The sequence below is a fragment of the Crotalus tigris genome, unplaced genomic scaffold (genome assembly GCF_016545835.1).
Source record: "Crotalus tigris isolate CLP2741 ecotype Arizona unplaced genomic scaffold, ASM1654583v1 scf7180000024342.5246164, whole genome shotgun sequence".
Lineage (NCBI taxonomy): Eukaryota > Metazoa > Chordata > Lepidosauria > Squamata > Viperidae > Crotalus > Crotalus tigris.
This window is the reverse complement of record NW_024100512.1, coordinates 747077-769944: the sequence shown is the minus strand read 5'-3', so window position 1 is coordinate 769944 and position 22868 is coordinate 747077. Positions and strand designations below refer to the sequence as shown.

At 37.2% G+C, this 22868-nt stretch overlaps 1 protein-coding gene across 34 annotated transcripts in view; it reads right to left on the bottom strand.

The window, feature by feature from the left end:
• Window positions 1-22868, bottom strand: part of CADPS (calcium dependent secretion activator) — a 448877-nt gene that overhangs the window by 138827 nt on the left and 287182 nt on the right. For 11 of the 34 annotated variants that reach the window (XM_039326616.1, XM_039326619.1, XM_039326630.1 and 8 more), the window contains 5 exons: window positions 13357-13458; window positions 11307-11370; window positions 9607-9730; window positions 7225-7293; window positions 6337-6354 (listed from right to left, as the gene is read on the bottom strand). In XM_039326616.1, the coding sequence (XP_039182550.1) occupies window positions 6337-6354; window positions 7225-7293; window positions 9607-9730; window positions 11307-11370; window positions 13357-13458 (377 nt within the window). The remainder of the gene's footprint in view (window positions 1-6336; window positions 6355-7224; window positions 7294-9606; window positions 9731-11306; window positions 11371-13356; window positions 13459-22868) is intronic. The other 23 variants (XM_039326646.1, XM_039326642.1, XM_039326649.1 and 20 more) reach the window with 3 other exon arrangements.

The following is a 22868-nucleotide window of genomic DNA, read 5'->3' as shown; positions in this document are numbered from 1 at the left end:
AATATTCAAAGTGTGGCCTCACTAGTGCCATATTAAGTGGTACTATCACTTCTCTTGATGCTATCCCTCTGTTGATGCAACCTGGAACTGCTCTGGCTTTTGGGGCAGCTGCAGCACACTGCTGATTCATACTCAGAGGTCCCTCTCACAGGTAGTACTGTTGATCCAAGTACTATCTATCCACTATCTGTGCATTTGATTGTTTCCTCCCTAGGTGCAGGCCCTTACTTTTCTCACCACTAAACTGCATCTTGTTATCTAGGGCCCAGTGTTCAAATTTGTCATCATCTTTCTGAATCTTTAGAATCCTTCTGAATCCTCCAAAGTGGTAGCAATTCTCCCCAACCTGGTGTTGTCAACAAGTTTAACAAGCTCTCCTTTTATCCCCTCATCAAGATCATTGATGAAGATGTCTGAAGAGCACTGGTCCCAGAACAGAGCCTTGTGGTAGCCCACTGCATGCTTCAACCCTCCCCCCCACATAGTTGTAGTTCCATTGAGGACTGCAATGGTTGGACAGCCAACTGCGAATCCATCTGGTGGTGATGCTGTTTGCTACATTGTTCTGTCTTATCAAGAAGGAGGTTTTGGTCTACTTTGACCAATGCCTTACTGAAGTCTAAGTATGCTATATCCACAGCATTTCCCTGACTAATTTACTCACTTTATCAAAGAAGGCAATAAAGTTTGTCTGGCATGATCTGTTTTTAACATGCTGGCATTTGGTAATTGCTTTCTATATGCAACAATGCTGATTTTACTTGGGATCTCTTATTTTTCTTTCTCTGTGCTATTGTGGGCCATTGGGCTTTTATGATTTCATTTTTCAGTTTCCTAAGCACCTTGAATTGTTTTTCCAATTCAAGTCAACCTAAAGTATCTAGAAAGTCAATCCAGACCTTAATTAATACTTTAAAATTGGCTTGAAAAAAACAATTAAGGGTATTTTGTAAGCTTTTGAAAGAGTTTTAAGGGTAGGGAGGGACCATTTGCTCTGCTCTTTCTGCTGAATTCCCCCTGAAGGACAGGAGACCAATTGCCCACCCCTTGAACTACTGATATTTACTGGAGGAGATTAAAAAGATCAAGATGGCAGATGAACACATGACCAAGGCCTCATGCTTTTGTATGTCTACAAAATGATGTATGTAACAAAGGGCTGGAGCTTTGGCCGCACAGTTGCAACTTCCCTCTTGACTTTTTTGAGTGCCTCCCACAGATGTCCCTGTTGAAATATTCAGCTATCTCTGCTGCAAAGCAAAAGTATGCAGAGGAATACTTTTTGTCTATCTCGGTCTCTCCTTATTCAAGACTCAGGCTTGACCCAAAATCTGAGTATAACTAGAAATGGAGGACAATCTCTCTCTAGTCACCTTCTGTATAATATGGATAAGAAAAGGACAGGTTGGAAAGAGTGATTCTCCTTGACTTTTGTGGTAAGATCTATGCCTTTTTAGAAACACAAGCTTTGTGAAAATTGTTATCAATACACATCCCACACTCACCCAAACAAGTTATGGATATTGAAACCTACTGAGGGTTCCAGTGCACATAAATGGAACCCTCAGTTGGTGTATTAGTAACTATGGAATCCTTCTTAGGAGAGCATTTCTTTGAGTGAGTCCCAGGTGATTGGTATTCCACAAAGAGACATTTTTCCGAGGGTGCCAAAACCAGAGAACAATCACAAAGCCCAAGAGTGCAACTACAATCGAACTGTGCCACCATCTTTAAATATGTTTTAGCATTTGAATTTGCCAGCAGCTGTGCATTTCTGCCAGACATCTGTTGCAACCTGGACAGAAAATAAATTTTGAAGCTGTTTGGCATTTCAGTGCTACACCTATCCAGGGGGCCTGGTTCAATTCAACTTCCGTTGTGATGTCTTTAGGCAACTTCCACTGTCTACGTCTTGTGCATCAAGAAAACCAGAGAGGAGAATGAAGAAGACGGGGGTGTTGAGAAACAAAACATCCCCAAAGCAAAATGGCTGCAGTGGCTAGCCTTATCAAGTTGCCCCTAAAACACAGAACATGTGACTTGTAGATTGGATTGAGCTGTTGACAACAAATTGACAACTTCTATCCATTTTTGGCTGTTGTTATTTTTTTCTAACTGAATTTGTAGAATACAGCAACAAAAAAAGTATTTTTGAAGGCAAATGGGAGGATCTGTGCATTTTTCCTGCAGTCTGCACCAAGCACCACCACAATCATTAAAATACCCCTGCTGATTCCCTGCTGATGCCAGTGAGTGCATAGCGATATCTCCTGCCAAACACTGGCAGGAGACATAATTGCTGCATGCTATGTTACAAAGGCAGTGGGGAGTAGGAAGAACATCAAATTGCTACATTATTGAAAGTCCAAATTTACGCCCATCCTTATTGCTTTGAAGATAAATTTACTCGCTTTGATAAAAAAAAAAGTGGAGAACTTTGCCTTTTTATTTATGCGTGTATGTGTTTCTAAACAGATCTAGCTTCCTAGGGCTGATTTACATTAGCTGTTGGCCTCAGTGTCAATAGCTTCAAAAAGCACAGGGCTGGTTGGCTGGCTGGCTGGCGTACAAGAGAAATGGGTAGTGCTTCTGCAGAGGTAGATGTGAACAGGCAACTCCATAGAGGAACTGTCAATTGAATTGCTGCGATGTTTACTGGGGGTTTTCAAGCATGTCCCCTGTGATTGCAAAAGTCAGGGCTGCTTTGCAGAAATCTCTGTCCAGAGGGAGGGTTCATATCTGCAGCCCTGTAAGGTATGAGGAGGTGTTGAAATGAATGGAGCTGTCCTGACTTCCAGTCCTGTCACTGAGCCATCCAATTCTGAGAATTATCCAGCCATCCATACATTTTACCCTGAAGAATTACTGATGAGCTGCTAGCATCCTGACCACTCAGGGCACACTGGAGGACAATTAGGAAATGACAACACCTCTGGGACATTGATTTCACTTGCTAAACATTATTCATTACTGTCCTTTAGTAGAGATTCCCCCCCCCCCAGGTGACTGGCAGAGTTTAACATGCCAGGCACTTTCTCTACTCTTATTTCTTTTCAGTTTTGTGTTTTGGGTGTGGATTTCTGCTGGAGCTAAGGAAGGAGAAACCCACTTCGAGAAACCCACAGGAGTTTTGTACTCTCAGTATGCCATAGCATCACTGAAATTTGGGACTGCCCTTGACATGGCTATCCTTACAACTTGGCCTCTGCTTCTCTTTTATATTATAAATTAACGCATATATGGCATTTGTGCTACCAGAGCGGACTCTTTTTCCTCAATTCATACAGAAGTCCACACTCCAAAATACAAAACTTAGTTAAAAATATCCTTGTTATGATTATGCCTACAACTTGGCTCCTTTATTACTGGAGAAATGCTGATGGTTTCTATAACACAGTGGTACCTTTCTTCTGACTGTAGAACAGGATGTTAGGAATGACACCAGTTATATCTCCACTTAAAAATGGCCCCAGGTCAAGTTAGTGGAGGTTTACTACATTTTAGATTTCTGTTGCATCCTTTTTTTCAGGTAGCCTTTGGGCAGTGGGGGGATTCAAATACCTAAACATCCAGTTCTCTGCATGGATTCAGGCCTGGGCCTCCGAGGCCTAGAATGGACTTCCGGAAGTGACATCAACATACTTCCTGTGGGCTGTTCTAGGCCTGAGAGGCCTCCTCCAGGCCTCCAAGGCCTAGAACAGGCTTCTGGAAGTGACATCAATGCACTTCTGGCGGGCCGTTCTAGGCCTGGGAGGCCTCCATCAGGCCTAGAATGGACTTCCGGAAGTGACATCAATGCACATCAATGCCTGGGAGGCCTAGAATGGACTTCCAGAACAGCATGGGTTCAGCCAATTCTCCAAACTCAACAAAATTTAACTACTGGTTCTACTAAACTGATTCGAACCAGCTGAATCCCACCACTGCCTTTGGGTTATGATCATAATGAAGCTTGTCCATCATGATCAAAAGTGGTGATAGTCATAAAACAGGTCATCACATAATTGGACATTTTTAATGACCTGTTTTGCTGGTAGAAGTTAAGCAAATGTCATGCTTGCTAAGTGAATGCACAATGAACCAACAGTCATTAAGCAAATCAATGGTCCCCTTGGACTGGTTTTCCCCAAAACTGGGAGGAAATGCTGGTTTTCAGCAAAAATATTGTAAAATATGTCTGCTGGACATTGTAAATGTGGGTCGGTTACCAAGTACTTGAAGTGGGTACGCATTCACAATTACAAACAAAAAGTACTCTAATTTACAAATTCTAATTAGTATAAACCACTATAAAATCACTCATATCAAATTTTGATCAATCCAGAAGTACATTCTCAAAATCTGTTAAACTTCAGGAGGAAACTTTGTATTTTTTTTTGAAAGAAATATAATCAAAATTCAAATTACTCTAGAATTTTAGTCACTATGTTATTTAGTGGCATGAAATATTTTATGACAACTCCCATAAAGATGATTGAAATGAAAAAAAAACCCTGCAAATGAATAATATTCTCCAGATTTAGAACAGTGTTCTAACATATGGAAATCTTCATATGTTTGTATGATGTCCACAAAAAGAGGTTGGAAATAAATGCATGAGGGATGTAGTTTTATAAATCCACACAGCCTTCCCTGATGTTAGATCCAATTCTATAACTTTTTAAAGGTTTTCAGTGAAGAGGCTTCTGGACTAGAAAGTAATCTAACAGGTGTGACCCCAGGGCAAGGTCAAAAATATCAAGATGGTGCCTGCAATGGCTTTTTTAACCATAACCTGCAAATAGCCCTGAAAACTAAATATAATGCTGACAAATAAATAATGTTTTATTAATGTCTCAAGACTAGTAATCCAGATGAGTAATGCAGCTTCCATATATTATTACAGACACCCAAATGCTAGAGACAGATGAATCTCACAAGCATTGTTGATATGAACCACTGTGGACATATCCAGTGATTTTTTTTTTTCAGAAATAAAAATAGTCTAGTGACTGGATATTCAGGTTTCTTGGCATGTTTACGATTCACAGCAACAGCACCATTATTTTAGTCTTTTCATTACGTTTGCCTGGGTAAAGGCTATTTCTTCATAATTGACTATTTTTGCCAATGTGCATCCATATCCAGTGCCAATCCAACAACATTTAATCAGATGGAGGCATTTTTACAAGTTAGGATGTCTAATCCTGTTGGGGTCACCACTAATCATGTGCAGTGTCTCCATCTAGACATTGATGACGGCCAAACACCTGGCACTTTCTTTCCTTGACACATATTAACAGTATAAATTGCACATAGCTGTGGACACTTGTTTAAAATGTGATTGCTTATGAGAATGGCGAGTCAGAGCGCTTTTATTGTTATGGCCTTTTGAGAGGGATAAGGCATTGCTCAGTTGAATGGGGTATATTACTCTTCATTTCAATGACCCTGTACTCCTTGTATGATACTGTTTGTTGTGGTGTCAGGGAATACTTGTGAAATTAAAAATAAAATTCATACTAAACAAGTTGCAGCTATTTCCCTCAAATGTGACCTGAGGAAAAATTGGCCACAAAATTCTGTTTAATTTTTCTTTCAAAAAGTGATTCCTGCCAAAACAGTTCAAAACCAAGAAAACACAAAGAAAGGCTAAGAGGAGATGCTAAAAGTAACAGTTAAGATTGTAAGACAGTTCAAAAAAATGATAGTTACATACAGAATTCATGACAAAGGTCTAAGAGATTTGAGGGAGTATTAAAATTTTTTTATCTGAACTGTTTCCTTGCTTTATTACACCACCACATTACAAACAAAAAAATTATGACAAACATGATTTCTCTGTATTGTTAGTTACACATTAACAAGAAAACCATTCTACCCAAATGGGGCCAAAACAGAAGATGTGAAAAACAAAAATGAGAATTAGTTTATATATCGAACAGTGGTTTGAACAAAAAGCCAGATTGTTAATACTTTGGGGCATCAAAATGTAAGTGGCTTTGTGCGTTAGGGTTTGTCTATATGTACGTGTGTGTGTGTGTGTGTGTGTGTGTGTGTGTGTGTGTGTGAACAAATAATTTCTTTGTTAGACTGCACCTCACTGCTAAGAAAATTGCATTGTTATTTCTGTTTAAATTTACTTGGCGGAAAAGAACAATACTAGTTACATGAAGTAAGACAGCACAAATTAACTCCTTAAGGATTACTGCAACTCCAATGTTTCTCTATACGGAGCACATATCTTAAGGAGCTTTGAAAAGAAAACAAAGATATATATATATAACTCAACAAAGATATATATATATATATAACTCAACAATCCTAGCAATTTATAATGCATATACAGATGTTCACCTGCATCCTTTTGATTCTCTATATAAAAGAGAGAGAAAGCAACAAGGAGAAAAGAGAGAAACAAGAACAGATATGCAGAATTAATGAGCAAGTGGATCAAAATGCCCCCAGTTATGTGTGATATATGACATTCATAAAGAAAAGAAGTTGCCCAATCTCTCCCACCCACCTAAAAGCATGGAGATCATAATACCATGTGTCTTGCCAAGAAGGAATTTAATCATTGTGCAAAGAAAAACAAATGGGTGTTGAAGTGGTTTCACTCTGCAAACACATATTGCGAATTAGATCAGCAAATGAATATACATAAAATATGCTCTATTCAAAGGTTGCTATTGAAAGAAGCTTAAATAGCATTCTGCTTGAGAAATAACAGACAAGAGACGTGAAAGAGCTGATGTCCAACGAGGATGTTTTTCGGTGGTTTTATGCAGAGGTTGTTACAAACTTTAGAAAGCAAAAACTTTCGGGAAATGTTTCGTAGCTGAACTGTAACTCCGTGCTCCCCGGTGCGGTAACTCCCTTTTGATTGTGTACCAGTGACAAGTGTTTACAAACTGGGGTTACACATAAGCAAAGTAAAAATGCATTCAGGTCACAGACAGAAAGAAAGGAAAAAAAAAAAAAACCTTACAGACAAATTGGAGTTTGTCACAAACAAACAAACAAAAAAAGAAAACCGGCTGAATTTTTCTAACCTGGTTTTTAGGCTGATTAAAAAGTGACTCGACTCTCACACTGGGACTTTCACAGACAGAAGCAACAGACAAGCCAATGCTAAAAGACTCAAAGCGAGGAAAATGGGTTGGTTTGGCTCTGGATTGGACGGAGGAAATGACAACGGAAAAGAGCGAAGGTGGCATGGAGAGGTGGAAGGAAGGTACTCACGAATGGTTAAATCCATCACTTGAGAGGCCAAGCAGAAGACAGGATGCTCATACATTTCTCTCTTTTTCCCTATAAAAGAGGATTTGGGCATGCAAGAGGCTTAGGTCAGAGGTAAAGAGGTTATAGGTCATAGGTCAGAGGAAAACTTTACGTTAGCTTTAAAGGAAAGTAGCTGTAGAGTATTTGGGGATACATACAGGAAAGAAAATTAAAATAAAAAAGGAGATTTAAAATTGGGTGTTTACTGGATTAACCATTCAGCATGCTCATGAGTCACAAAAGAGATTGTGCCCATGATTCTAAAGGTTTGTTCTGAATTCTTGGTAGGAATATAATGATCAGAACATCACAAACAGAAGGAAATAGAATTCTGTTGATTTAAGGCTCCGAGATACTAAGGAGTTTAGCCTTTAGTATCTAAGGTTTTCACAGGTATTTCTTCATAAACATAGCCTCAAATAGCATTGCTGATTATCGTTACTTATCTTAATTTTAATGCATTCTAGATATTGAGATGGAATAAGGCATTTCATTTCCAAATGATTAGACTCCTTTCAGGAAACAGGTTGCACAATATGCATATAAATATACATATATATGTATTTAAAGTTAAAAAACAATTTAAAAAAGCAACTCCTAGTGAGTGGACTATGCTCATGAGAGAAAACCTGAGGCATGCAACTTGCTGATGTTGGGTTGTTTGAATTAACAATCCCAGCATGCTTTGAAACTGATGCAACCACTTTTTCTAGAGGCAACATAGAAAAGTGGCTGAACCAACCACAAACAAAGAAAAGGAGAAGCAGAAGAGAGCAGGTAGTGTGGGATGAAGTACTTCTCTGAAAACAACAGCTGGATTTTTTTTTAAAAAAAAAAAAAGGAGAGAGAAAGAGAGAGAGAGAGAGAAAAAAACTTAAAAAAAAAAGTTTGTTGCTTCAAAGTTTCCCAGACCTAAAGTCACAGTGCCAAAAAAAGAGGGCAGAGAATTAACACAATCAAGAAGAATTGAGGCACAAAAGGAAAATACACGCTAACTGTTCTATGTTTTTGGGAAATGAATGCATTTTTACTTACAGATCATAAAGTTTGTTTTTGCATAGATATATCTGAAAGAAGAGAGCACAGCTTACCGACAAAGTTAGTGAGGGTTATACAGAGACCTAGGTAGCCCAGGGTCTATTCAAAAGGAAAATAACAAGCCCAAAGCTGTTTTTCAACTGGAGTTCTCCCATGTCTTCATGAAGCAGATTTAAACATTGAAATTTGTAACAGAGTTCACCAATTAAAACCCGTGAAGTAGAAAGCTTGGATAAATTGCTTGATAGCTCAGCACTCAAGAGACCTGCTTTCCTTCTCTATTTTCACTGCTCATTACCGAGTCAAGAGTTGATAAACATCCTTTTAGTGCCCAATTCTTAAGTGTTTCTCATTGGATGCATAACAATGAATTCATTACCACTGGTACACAATTTGCATTGTCAATGGGGGGGAAAAACATTGAAAGAGAGAGGAAGTATATCAGTGTACAGACCCTGGAAATATGTGACTTATCACAACAGACCTTCTGACAAGCAAGGACTAGAAGAAAGAAATTGAACAGTGATATTCATTCTGCTAGTGTTATTCCTCAAAGTGAACACAGTAAAGCTTCACGGCTCATATAGGACAAGAAACCACAATCCATATTGCATGATTCCAGTTTCACATTTCACAGCAAGATATTTAACCAGAGTTTTACATTACTATTCAGCAACAACCGAGTAACAATGAAAGTTGATGAATGCATAAAGATCTATTCGCATGTATAATTAGATTCCTGCCAAAAGCGTATCTTCAAGCAAGTTTTAAAATGTCTTTTTGATGGCTACATGTGTCTTTGGTCACTAATTGTTATTCTTTCCTAATGTAAAAGGTCAGCAATATCAGCTGCGGCAAATTTAGAGTGACAAGAATGAGATCTGAAGCCAGCACAAGGCCAACTGACTTGACAGGAGCTGCTATACAAAAAGGGAAGGTGGCAAACATTATCCAGGGAAAAATAGACATTTTTAATTAGCTTCTAAAGAAATGAGTGCCATGCAAACATTTCTGAGTTTCTGCTCATTCAATTGTCCAACGAACCCATTGTCACAAGTAGTGATATGTTGATTCCACTCTCTTTTTTGGGGGGGGGGGATGGAGAGAAATATATGCTGGAGTTTGATTACTGCCCTACGCAAGATTATTCTATTCTCTATTTTGCTTTATGTTTTAAAAATCTATTTAAGTCTGCTTATCTGAGAATGATATATGCAGATAATCTTTGTTTTTAATGCAGCTTTTAAAAATCATCTTCTTTGAAAGAGGACGCTAACATTGAAGTTAAGAATTAAATTACCTTACCTTCAATTTTTGCATATTCTGATAGCCGAGTATAGTTAGTCAATGCCGCTTGTTCTAAGCATTTACGGATGACAGCTTTTACCTCCTCTTGAGGGACAGGAGTAACTATGTCTTTCATCAAAACCTTGATATAAGGAAGCATTGATTTATTATGTCTTCTTAATTATTATTATTTGTAAAATATATTTTATATACCGTCCCAATGCCCTTTGTCTCCCTCTTCTGGCCAGAAAAGAAGACAGCAGTAGCCTTATCCATTGGTCTTTGAAACTTTCGGACTTGGTCTCTGAGGCCCACAATCTGATTTTTTAATTTATATTTTGAAACACTGCATGAGATGATGAAGGATGTGCAACAAATTTACATAAGACATACATTTTATAAAATGTCTACGTGGCATCTCAAAGTCACAATTTTCTTTCGTCTTTACCAAAATCAACTTTTGACCTCATTTAGAAATTAATTATCTTCTTCTACTGCAACACAATAGAGCAGTATCATCTGATTTTACCACTTGATGAAACTCAGCCACAATAAATAATATAGCTCTTAAGATGCTATGGGATTGCACGGTTTTTAAACCTAATGTCTCTGATATTTACAGTTTCAAGGAATTTTATGACTGTGAAATCACCCTGCATATGGCATTAACACACATATACCAGTAAAGAAGTCACAGCTCCATAAGATAAAAGACCACAGATTATGTGATAGGAGTACAGATTGATTTTGTATGATTTATAGAATGTTTTAATTATATGCAACCATAAATTAGAATATCAAGCTTCCAAGTGTAATTTCCATACACTGATGATTTGAATGAAATCCATAGCTGTGCAAGCCAAAGACTTTTTGTGCAAACACCAGTCTCCTCAGATCAGCTTTGGAGGATCTCCTCAACCTCTAGAATGGGTTTCTGTAGATGGAAAGAATTGTTCTCTCCTTGGTATATTGCTGAGCAAAGTAGCCTTCAGTCTCCACAGTGAAATAATGGCTTTTGTATTTAAGAGAAAAGTAGCTCAGTGTTCCATGTACTATCGTAACTCAATCTCTATATACAAAGGTTCATTGAAGGGATAGGTTGATTACTTCAGATACTGCGGAGCTAATGGAAGGACCATAACTCCTGGAAGGACAACTTGAGTCAGCCTAACCATGTAAACTAGTGTATACAAGGCCTAAGGTGAAAGTAGGATTAATAGAATTATGCACAGTAGGAGAAAAAATATTTCTCCCAATCATTGTTTCCAAGAAGATGGAAAGGCAAATTAACTTCCTCTCTTCAACCCAATATAATCCAAACCAACTTAAATTCTACTAGATGAAGACGGCCAAATATGGAAACTAAGTCACTGCCTTAGCCTTTCAATAATCTTAACAAAATAATAGAGAGTTGGAAGAGACCTTGGAGGTCTTCTAGTCCAACCCCCTGCTCAGGCAGGAAACCCTGTACCATTTCAGACAAATGGTTGTCCAGTCTCTTCTTAAAAACTTGCAGTTGTGGAGCATCCACAACTACTGGAGGCAAGTTGTTCCACTGATTAATTGTTCTAACTAAGAATTCCTTCTTAGTTCTAGGTTGCTTCTCTCTTTGATTAGTTTCCATCCATTGCTTCCTTTCCTGCCTTCAGGTGCTTTGGAGAATAGGTTGACCCCCCTCTTCTTTGTGGCAGCCCCTGAGATATTGGTCTTATGCTTACCCGTTCCAGGAGTGATAAAGTAGCTTTTAAAGCTCCTTCTGGTCGGCCAAATGGGAAGCAATACCTAGAAATAATACATGGTTTTTTAAAAATATTTTTACTACATATTACTTTATATATTTACATCAATTTGACAAAAAGAGTAACTTTCCCTGCCTACTTTCATTTGAATTCCTGTGCCAATAAGCACTGGCTTAAATGAAACTACAGTAATCGAGTTGAACATTTAAGTTAATGCACGCTTTAAAAAAATCAAGAATTTTTAATAAATGAAAAAGATGTGTAAGGCTCAGATAAATTGAAATCTTGGTTAAACACATGAAATGAGTTATGGCTAGATCCAGCATTACTTCACATATAATTTATACCATTACAATTTTATTTGTTGAGACTGTGGAGTGCTACTATCATTCCAATAAATGTGAGCAATGTTGATTAATTCCCAGATTAGCTGGGGGATGGGTATATGTTTTGTACTCACAAATATTCTCTTGATATGATACTTGGAGTTCTATCAGGAAAGCAACTGAGACAACTGAGGATTTCAAACTGGAAATGATGTTTAGAGTAGAACAGAGGGAATACCAATCAAGAGAATTGTACCGGCTTTCCTATTTTGTATAGATCTCTTTTGATTTCTTCAAATTAATAATTTGATGATTGCTTTTGGAAACTGGATTTTGTATCATGGCTCATTGCTACATGTAAGATGAGTTAGGAGCAGGGATACCTATTAGTCCTGTAACTGCATGACTGTTTCAGAGAAAATGGGCTTCTCCATGCTTGAATCAAAGAGAGGAAAGGGCATGAGGAAAAAGAGTAGAGAATTGCTAGTAGTAAGGAAATAGGCAAAAGGAAGTAAAAAAACAACAACAGAGAATAATATGGTATAATATGACCACATCATGTCCCAGTCACTGTCCCTAGATAAAGAAAACAGCTGTTTTGGATTTAAACACAAAATGTGAGCCAAAGCTTGCTCATCATCATAGCATCACTTTTAATTAATATAGGTAGTCTTATGACTGCAATTGGGACCAGAATATCTTTTGCTAAGCACAGTGGTTGCTAAATGAATTGTGCCTGATTTTACCACCTTTTTTGCCTCAATTGTTAAATGAATCACTGTAGTTGTTAAGTGACTTAGGCGGCCATTAAGCAAATCCAGCTTCCCCATTGACTTTGCTTGTTGGAAGCCAACTAAGAAGGTAATCATATGGCCCCAGGATGCTGCAACCATTGTAAATACATGCTGGTTGCCAACTGCCCACATTTTGGACATATGACTGTGGGGATGCTGTGATGGTCACAAGTGTGATGACCAGACATAAGTCACCTTTTCCAGCATCATTGTAACTTTGAACAGTCACTATATGAATGGTTATAGGTCAGGGGTCTTCAAACTTGGCTCTTTTATGACTTATGGGCTTCAACTCCCAGAATTCCTCAGCCAGGCCCGCTGGCTGAGGAATTCTGGGAGTTGGTCCACAAGTCATAAAAGGACCAAGTTTGAAGACCTCTGTTATATTTCAAGGACTACCTGTATCTGTATATGGATATGATCACAAAAGTCAAGATGATGGCTCTGATGGGATGATTGAAGTTCTAGTAAAAACATTTGGGTTATTTCCTCTGAGGGAATGGCTGTCATCTACTGATTCAAAAAGCAAGATTTCCCCTTCCTTCTATATTCCCTCTTCTCAAGATACATCCAAGAAGATCACAAAACCCTCCCAAGAAGAACTTTAGGTTAGGAGACTTTAAGGAGGAAGAGACAGTCTTAAGGACTCTCTTTTTTAGGAAGCCCTCCATTCCTAAATGGAATATTACTCACATAACAATATATTTCAACCATTAATAAATTTAAGTGGAACTGGATCACCTTGGGATAATGATAAATTTTAAACTTACAATTGCAGTTCTTCTATTAAGCATTCTGCTGCAACTCTTAACTAATTGCTACTAATTCATTAAGCAAGCCATGACAACTCCAATGGTGGAAACTTGAGGACATGACTCCAGATTTGGAAACTGAAATAGACATTATTACCTAAAATGCGTGATTTGATTTTCCAATAACAATCGCAGCCGCTCTTTGATTTCTTCAAACCGCTCTTTTTCTTCTACTGTTACTGTTCCTATTCCATCAGGCCTGAAGGAAAAAACACTATGAATAACTTGAAAGCTGTCTTATGAATCATCACCCCTGTAATCCAGAGCGTGTATTTCTTTACACTCTTAATTAAAAAATAGTGTGAATAAATAGTATCATTTCAATTACAAACATTTGAAATTGCTGATGTGTCCTGCAGACTTTGTTGCATGTATGAGCCTCTGAACAGAGAATCTACTCCCTTATTTTGATCTTCCCTGAACACTACTTAATCCTGCTGATCAAAACACCTGAATTGTGTGGATTACAACACCCAACTTTAAATCGAAGCTAATGAGCTAAGAGGTTCTGGCTGTGCCTCTGCCTTTGGATGGAAACCATACAACTTCACATATCATTATTTTAGAAACCATTGTGGAGATATTTTGTTATCATAAACACCATTTTTCACCAGGACGTGCTTAAACTACCCACATACAGATCAAGAAATACTTGTGATCAGGGCTTTTTTTCTCATAGAACACCCAGAACGGAGTTCCGGCACCTTTTTGGGATGGAACATTATAGGGTAAGCAAGGCAGGTTGTATGATGTGTGTGAGTTCTGGCACTTTTTTTTTTTTTTTTAGAAAAAAAGCACTGCTTGTGATCATTCATGGTGGAGGTGCAAAACTAAAGTTACTGAATATTGTAGCTTTTGAGGTTCATCTACTGGGAGTATCATTAATCTTGGTAGACTTTTGGAAGTGCAGGGGGGTGGAGAATGGCTGCTTGTGTGCTTCTGAAACAAGCACATGCCCAGTCAACAATTCAGATGAAAAGAACAGTACCCCTGAGTCATGCTTGACTCCTATCGTTTTCTTGATAGATTTACTAAAGTAGGTTTCCATTGTTTTCTTCCAAGATGTTTTCTTTAAATTCCCATCCCAGTCTAAACCTTGGAAACCCCATGTGTTCATCAATTAGTAAATTAAAGGTGAGAGGTGACATATAAGAAATATGAGGAACAGTAGCTTTAATAGAAATGATATTTTTTTCCCTGGGGAAGTATCAAAGATCTTGTTAAAGCGGACAAACAATAACCTACTGTATCTAGATCACTACCAAAAGGATGTACTTTCTTTTAACATGAACAATCACTGTTGCTAATATTGAACTCATTAAGTACTTATCTGAACAAGTGGTAGATTTCCCCTGATTTGCAAACAATGTAAGCATAAGACCAGCTTAAATCAAAATGCTTCATATTTTAATAAACAGTCACCAGAACCAAAGATTATAATTCTGGATAAGGATGTTTGACACCACTATTATAATATCTAATTTATTTATTCATTTAAAACACTTATATAGCCACCCAGCCCCAAATCCATTAGCCTAGGACACAATATTGTATCAGCTTTAGTGTGTAAAGAGATGAGATACTAATAGTCAAGAAGGCAATTTCCTAATGGCTTTTCTGCAAAGATCTTATTCAAGATTGAAAAGAACGATCAACATCTTTTGCCCTCCATAGTGGGCAACCATTTGCAGGGACTTTGAAACTCATCTACTCCAGATGTCTATTCAATCCGCCTTTATAGCTTCCCTGACAGTTGTGTATCCATCTATTCTCTGTTTAAACACCTCCAATAAAGGAGAAACCATCATTTTCCAGAGCAGTCTCTTTCCCTGTTAAAAATCTCTTATCACTGGAGGATTTTTCCCAGTTTTTTTTTTTAAATCTATGTTCTTATATTTCCTTTTGAAAGACAAGTGCTTTTTTTCTCCCTAATGTTTATCTATGGATCTTGTGCCTATAAAGTAGCTAAGTTAGTCCTTTGCTGGAATAAATATTAGGCATCTCTATTATTTAGCATCTCTATTTATGTAACAAAGAGGAAGGGCCCAAGAGTGTCAAAAAACATGCTTTTGTAGCCCTATTCATTGCTGCCACAATGTGTGTGTATGCGGTGTGTGTGAGTGTGTGTGTTTCTATGAAATTTCCTGACTGCCCAAACCTGCTCTAACTCAGATCAGAAAATGAGTCAATGAGGAATGTATTCCTTTTTTCTACGGGCAATCAATATCACAAGCATTTGTGTATTTGTGTGTAGGGTGTAGCTAAAAGTACCTGCTTCGAAGGATAATGTAAGTCTTAAAACTGAATAAATGTTTTTTTTTTATTTAACCTCCCCCTCCATGTTTGGATTAAGCTTTTTAAATCCTTGGTACTAGGCTAGTTTCGCTACACAAAAGACTTGGCAAGGGATTACAAAGCTTGTAATGAACCTCCTGTCAAGGGTTAATTGGGAAGCTTTATGTTCCTTTTAAAGACCCAAAATGTTCCCAAGATTTTTTTTCCCAACTGCAATCTGTATAGTCAATTTATGATCTAAAGATGCAAAAAACTCAAACTACAAATACATTAAAAAAATATGAATAAATAAATATTACTAGCAGGGTATATAAGCTCAACATTTTAAAATGAATTCTTAACTTCTTTTAAAATAATGAATATTTGGATTAAAAAAAACATTAAATGGGGAAAATAAATTGTAAATCGTACACTGAGGCTTAATGCATAAGTGCAATGAAGCTTTCTAGTCTTGTCTTCTTCATATGCTTTCAGGGCAGATCACCAGAGGAGATCCCATAGTGCCTGCAAGTTACAGGAGGGAAATAAGAGTCGATTTCTTCCAGATCTAACCTTGATGTTAAATTCCATTGAAATGAATTGATCGAGGCTGTAGTAGCTGTCAGTAATCCTGTACACAAATGCCTCAATGATATCAGGAAGATTCCCATGCACTTAATAACTTCTGGGCTTCTAACTCTTGTTATGCTGTTAATATCATTAGAAGACTGCTCATAACCCTAGAAAAACAATTTGGGCTTCATTTTGATTGAGTATATGCCACAATACTACCTATTGTATGTTCTACCATAATATTACCTATTCGGTATGCTATTTAACCTTTCCCAAAAATTGGTTTAGTTTTGATAAGCAAGCATTCCTATGATCAGAAAGTGAGACAACAGCCTACTCTTTCAAACTATGAGCTTGTTTAGCATTGCTTCACCAAGAGTCAAATAGAACGACTCATTTCAAATAGAAATAATAATAATAAAAGCCTCAGTGTTAATTTCCAAATCCTCTGCTTATTTTAAAGAAGTTAGTTTTCAAGACTAATTATTCTAAAATATAAAAACACATTGTTTACTGATAACTCAGTAAGTATACAATATGTTATCAATGTGATAATTGCAACGATTGCTTGATAACGTGAATGTGTAAATCTGTTACCACTAGTTATTGCATGATCAGTTCTCACAGATCACTGCCTCTTAATGTGTCAGCCAATTGCCCATTGAGGGAGAATCCAAATAGGAGGTGATATAGTTGCCCATCTCATGTTCTCACACTATTATTAAATGAAATGTGTGAATTTTTCCTTGACTGAAGCAATAACCTACGAAGTGTTTTACTGAAAAATGTCTTGACATGAGTAGAAATGTAAAACAAAGCAAAATGTGGCTAGAAAACTTGCTCTTTTATGCTACTCCTTCCTTAGTTCAAGACATCAATTTAAAACTTATGGCAAACTTGACATGCTTACTACAGAGAAAGCTGCTGATTCCAAGAAGACAAAATGGTAACCAATGGCTACAGATGGCCATGGCTGACACTTAGATTTTGAACACATTGCAAGATAAGTTGCTTCCAATTGTGCTGAGGATCAGAGCAGCAGACTGCTGCTTATTTTGCTGCATTCCACAAAACACTCCCCAATGAAAAGTTTTAAATGCCAGGGAGTGGAAATAGGGCATTCTGCCCATCCTTGGTTCAACACAGGAACTATTCTATTTCCATCTTGCTATTTTCTGCTGACTTCAATGGGAGCAAATTTTATCATCGCTTGCAGAAATTGCCAGTGCTAGTCTGTGGAGGCAAATGAACAAAGGCTCTTTATTCCATTTTGTTCAGTTTGTCATAATAAGGTGGGAACCTTTGCTTTGGAAATGGCCTCAACAAGCTCAGTAGGGTATGTTTTCAAGCAAAATGGAACTGGAACTGTGTTAGTCAAAACAACTTGTAGATTTGTCAAATTCAGACCAAAGGCTCTTACTCTAGAAGAGAGCCACTGGGTTAAACTGACTGTCATTTGCCACTGTTCTTTCCAATCCTGTGCTTACTTAAAATAAAATACCTAAAAACCAGCTTTAGTTGGTAGCCAAGTCATACTGTCAGGGCTTTTTTTGTCACAGAACGCCCAGAACAGAGTTCCGGCACCTTTTTTGGATGGAACCTTGTAGGGTAGGCAAAGTGGGTTATATGACATGTGTGAGTTCTGGCACCCCTCCCCCCCCTTTTTTTTTTTTTACAAAAAAAGCACTGCATACTGTAATCCTTTCTCTTTTTGGGATATCCTAGCTACTGTCATGGAAATATAATATTTCGCCACCTATGCATAACCCCTGCATTTTTGTAATTAGCTTTGGTTTTACTATTCAGTGAATTTTCATTATTATTTAGGATGATCTTTCTTATGTTTCTATTAAGAATTAACTGAGAGGAGCTGAAATGTTCACATCTCAAGGTACCTCCATTGTGCTAGTATGCAGATCCTTGAGAAAAAAGAATCTGGCAGTTGAGAGTGCTGACTTGCAGAGGATTTATTAACCTTCCTATTATCCTTATGAGATTTTGTATTCCACCCTCTGGTAAGTGTGAAAAAAATATTAAGAAAGATGGGGCACTCCTCCAGATTTTCAGGAGCATTCATTGCTGCTAGAAGACAAACCAGAAAATTGGGTTATCCGAATTTAAGAATAAAGTCATCCATCCTCAAAAATCTTAGTACAAGGGTTCATAATGCAGAGGATCATATTCAGTCCAAACATTACCTTATGATAAACTTGTAGTATAGGTTCCTTACTAGATTAGATGACAAATCAATCCCCATCATGCAATGACACATGAACAAAAAAATATTCATTTTAATTGTGAAGCTACATTTTATCTATTCCTCAAATTATATTTTCTTTATGCCATACTGCGCCTGGAATATTTGGTCCAGTTTGGGTCACCACAATTCAAGAAGGATGCTGAAAAACTGGAAAGACTCCAGAGAAGAGCAACAAAGGTGATGAGGGGCTTGGAAGTTAAGTCCTATGAAGAGTAGTTAAGGATTTGAAATATTAATATAAAGATGGGAAGGCTAAAGGGAGATATGAAAGGGAGACAATCCTTAAAGGAAAGAGGCTATCATAGCGGTTGATGGTAGGATAAGAATTCTGATAATGACAGCAGTCAATCAGTGAAGTTGTGCTTCATCACTGATGGTTTGCAGGTACATGTTGGATAGTCATTGGACTGGGATAATCTGAGGGTATCTTTTAACTCTGTGATCCTATGAAATCACATCACGATCACCCATCCAATATTGGACTACAACCTTTGTATTTCCATCGGCCATGCTGTATATGGCTAATGGACCTTGAGTTGTTTGGAGGTTCTAGCAGGGGAGTGCAGCTATCGTATACCCTTGACCAAAGATTGGTACACTCCTTCTATCTGGGATGGTCGTCCTCTTCCACTGAGCGTGCAGTTTTGGGAGGGATGCACATGGAGCAGTGAGGGAGAAAGGGGACACCCACCTAGCCAGCCAGATCAGCCGAATCAACTCTGGCGATCAATGGGGTAACAGATGTCACAGCCAGATCACCCTCACAGCTAATAGAAGCTGTTGTCTACATTTGATATAGCCTGAAGAGTGGCTGGTGACTTTTGTTAATTTTTGAATGATCCTAATAAGAGCATTATTCTGCCATGTTGTATTAAATTAATTAATAATTTAATAATCATAATAATTGGACAGGTGCAAACATTTTATAAAAACAGTATTGAAAGCTTTAATCTTTTTGGTCTTTTTACAGCAAAGCCATGAATCATGTGCACAGTGGATAGCCAAATTAGAATGATGATTCTACTAATAGAACACTGTAAATGCCCACAGTGTTCGATATGTGCTAATCTGTTTGAAAAAAATCTTTCTGCTGCTGTGGAAATCACTGATACTACTATACATATTTCACTGAGCATTAATGAAAAAAGTCTCTGTGGGAATCTTATGTACTCTTTTCCAAAAATAGCCTGGTATTTTCTTTTTCAGATGAAAAATTTAAAGAAAAATCTCAGAATAAACAGAGGGCATGGAACCTAATATTTTAAATACTGTATGCTTCAAATTCTTCAGTTGCTTGTTTATAAAACCAGAAGTACTGAATGAAATATAGTTAAAGCAGTATGGTTGTGAGATTTAGACCATAAGGAAGACCGAGTGCTGAAGAATTAAGGCTTTCAAATTGTGGTGTTTGAGAAGACTCTTGAGAATCCCTTGGATGGCAAGGAGGTCAAATCAGTGAATCCTAAAGGAAATCTACCCTGACTGTTCTTTGGAAGGACAGAAGCTGAAGCTCAAATATTTTGGCCATCACATGAGAAGAGAGGACTCACTGGAAAAGGCCTTGATATTGGGAAAGAACAGGAGAAGAGGACAGCAGAGGATGAGTTGGTTAGATAGTGTTGTTGACCCAGTGGGCTTGAGTTTGGAAGGACTGTGGAGGACAGCGCAGCTTATATACTATGGCCCATGTGGTTGTGAAGAGTCAGACACAACTTAGCAACTGAACAATAACTGGATGAAAAATATGATTTCTAAATAAACACTGGCATGGCTTTGCATGCCAATAGGAAGAGTGAGGCAATCAGGCTAGGTCATAATCCTGAAATATTATGATGTGGAAGCTTAGACTATAGTTTTTTGGGTTCTTCCAATGCCTTCTAGGGGTCACAGGAGGAATGAGATTTCCCTTTTAAGATTGAAGGAGGGGTTTGATCTGGTCATGGAAGCTCTGTGCTATGTTCTGATAGCCTCTAAAGCCATCTCTTTCCAAAGCTGACTCAAAACAGGCAGGTTATGATTGGAAAGAGACGTACAAAGCTGACTCAAAACAGGCAGGTTATGATTGGAAAGAGACATACAAAAACTGTTCTCCCTCACAAAGTTCTGAATAGGTTGAAGACTTCTCTATCGGGTAAGGAGAACAATAATTAGTTCTGGCTATGAATTCTTATTGACTTTTATCTGTGCAACTTGGGTGGTAGTGGAAGAGATCCTTTTATTATTTCTGATTCAAATATCTTGATAATTTGGCAGGCCCTAGGGGTTGTGCATGTAGACTTGGTAAACAGAGAAGGACCTATATGATATTTGAAAAATATTTTGGATCTAGCATTTTAAATTGGACACGGAAGTAAAGAATCTCATCACCCCACTCTACACTCCAAGTTTTGTCCTTTTCACATTGTGAGTGTGTCAGTTTCACATTAGTCCTTCCTAATTTCCTAAAAGAAGAAATATAGAAAAAGAAAACAAAAAGAATATAAAAACATTAAGTCTAAAAAAATCATTTAGTCCAATGTTTAGGTGCATCAATAAGCCTTCAAAACATAAAATAACATGGATCAGTTTTTCCATTCCACTGATCAAAAGCCAGTTCATAGAAACTGAACACATTCCAGGATTTCTAACATGGAAGAGTAGTTATTTTTGCTATTCCCGGCATCCTTGAAATATCCATAAATCTTGCTATATTGTAGCAATAAATTCCAAACTTTGTGTATAGAATTCAAGGATACATTCATTCCCTTGTTTTTTATTTATTGATGGGTTTCTATGCTGCTAGTTTTGAAATTTTTGGGATTTATATGGTGAAAATTATATTTTGGTTCCAACACGTTCCCAGTGTGTATGCTTGTAATAATAGTACAAGCTATAATATTATATAACAGTGATATTGATTGCTGTGCATCATAAATTGAGAAAACGTAAGGCTTAAGTCTCCAGGTCCACTGTAACCATTTTCAGAGCTATTTGGATGTCTGGGAGGACCTGCCAACTAAGAGCCATCACAACTGCAAGAACTTCCTTTCTCAAATAGCTCTGGACTATATTACATCTGACATGAAGAACATCTCTTGAATCTACCTTTCAGATATTCGGCAAACCGTTTTCTCACTGTCCTTCACAAAGTTGACATTTTCAGCAGTATGATAGGAAAGATGTCATGTCAGCTGCTTTTCAAGTTCTTGTTAGAGTGGTTAGCACCAGTTCTGTCATCTTTACTCTCCTCACAATCCCCAATCTTTATCCATGTCAGAAAGAATAATACTTCCAATTTTTTTTGGTCAGATTTAAAACACTATCATCCAGCTGCACATCTTTCGATTTCACTAGTGATGCTAAATGCTGGTACTCATCTATCCAGAAGGAAAACAATACATTCAGCAATTAACTGCAGGGATTAAGCTTAAATTAAAAGTATTTCATTCAGTATTACATACTTGAAGATGCGGATATGTGATCATTACCATTCAGGGGCACATAATCTAAATGTAGTTAAATGATCACCATTAACTGCAAATTTAAGGGTATTCTGATCTTTGATTTTTTTCTCTTTTGATTTGCACTTTCTCTTGCTGAAGGCTATTCACAATCTTTTGGGGAAAAAAATCCTTAAATTGTCATTCCTATTACTGGCCAGTACCTCCTGTTAATATAATAATTTGATCACTGAAATTTTATATTTGTTTTCCATATGGAATCAGAAATCTGTGCTTATATGGAATTTCAATTTTACAGGAGTAAACAACAGAAGATATATATATAGTATTTACATGTGTATATAATCAGAGTCAGAATCAGAAAAAGCACACAAAAGCAAAATCAGATAAAATAATATATAACTTCTAGTGTCTCTAAACTGCCATTCAATCACATCAATAATTAGAGGAAAAACAATATAGGCATCTCACTAAGAATTTAAGTCACCCTGTATAATAAAAATATGACATATTTCAACAGTAACAGATTTTTTTTTCATTTCATATTGCTTGTATCCTGCCAAAGAAATTAATATGACAATGTACAGATGAGGGTATGGAGGAAAAAAGGAGGAGGAGGTGTTATGCTAAAATACGGTAGCATTACAATTGATAGTGAATTTCTAATATAGGTTTTTAATCATTGATTTTTTTAAAAAAAAAACAATATAGATATATTACAGATGAGAAATGAATTCTAGTAAATCTGTTCAATTTTATAGCCTAATTCTAATAACAGAATGGAAACATGCTTATAACAAAGACTGTATTTTCTTTAGACGAGTTCTTTGTGCAAATCACAAGGTTAATTATAAATTACAATTAGGATCTGGGGTCCTAAGGCCACTATTTCTTTTGAGAAACTCCATTTCCCCCACCATGCCCTGGTCTAATTGTACTTGGATGCCTTGCAGAGTTAGGTATGCAGCTAAAAGCAAATAAATCAGAATCATTTCTTTTAAAATTAAAAATAAATCAAACCATTTGCCATTGGAAATAGACAGTATAGGTTAATTCTTTTGT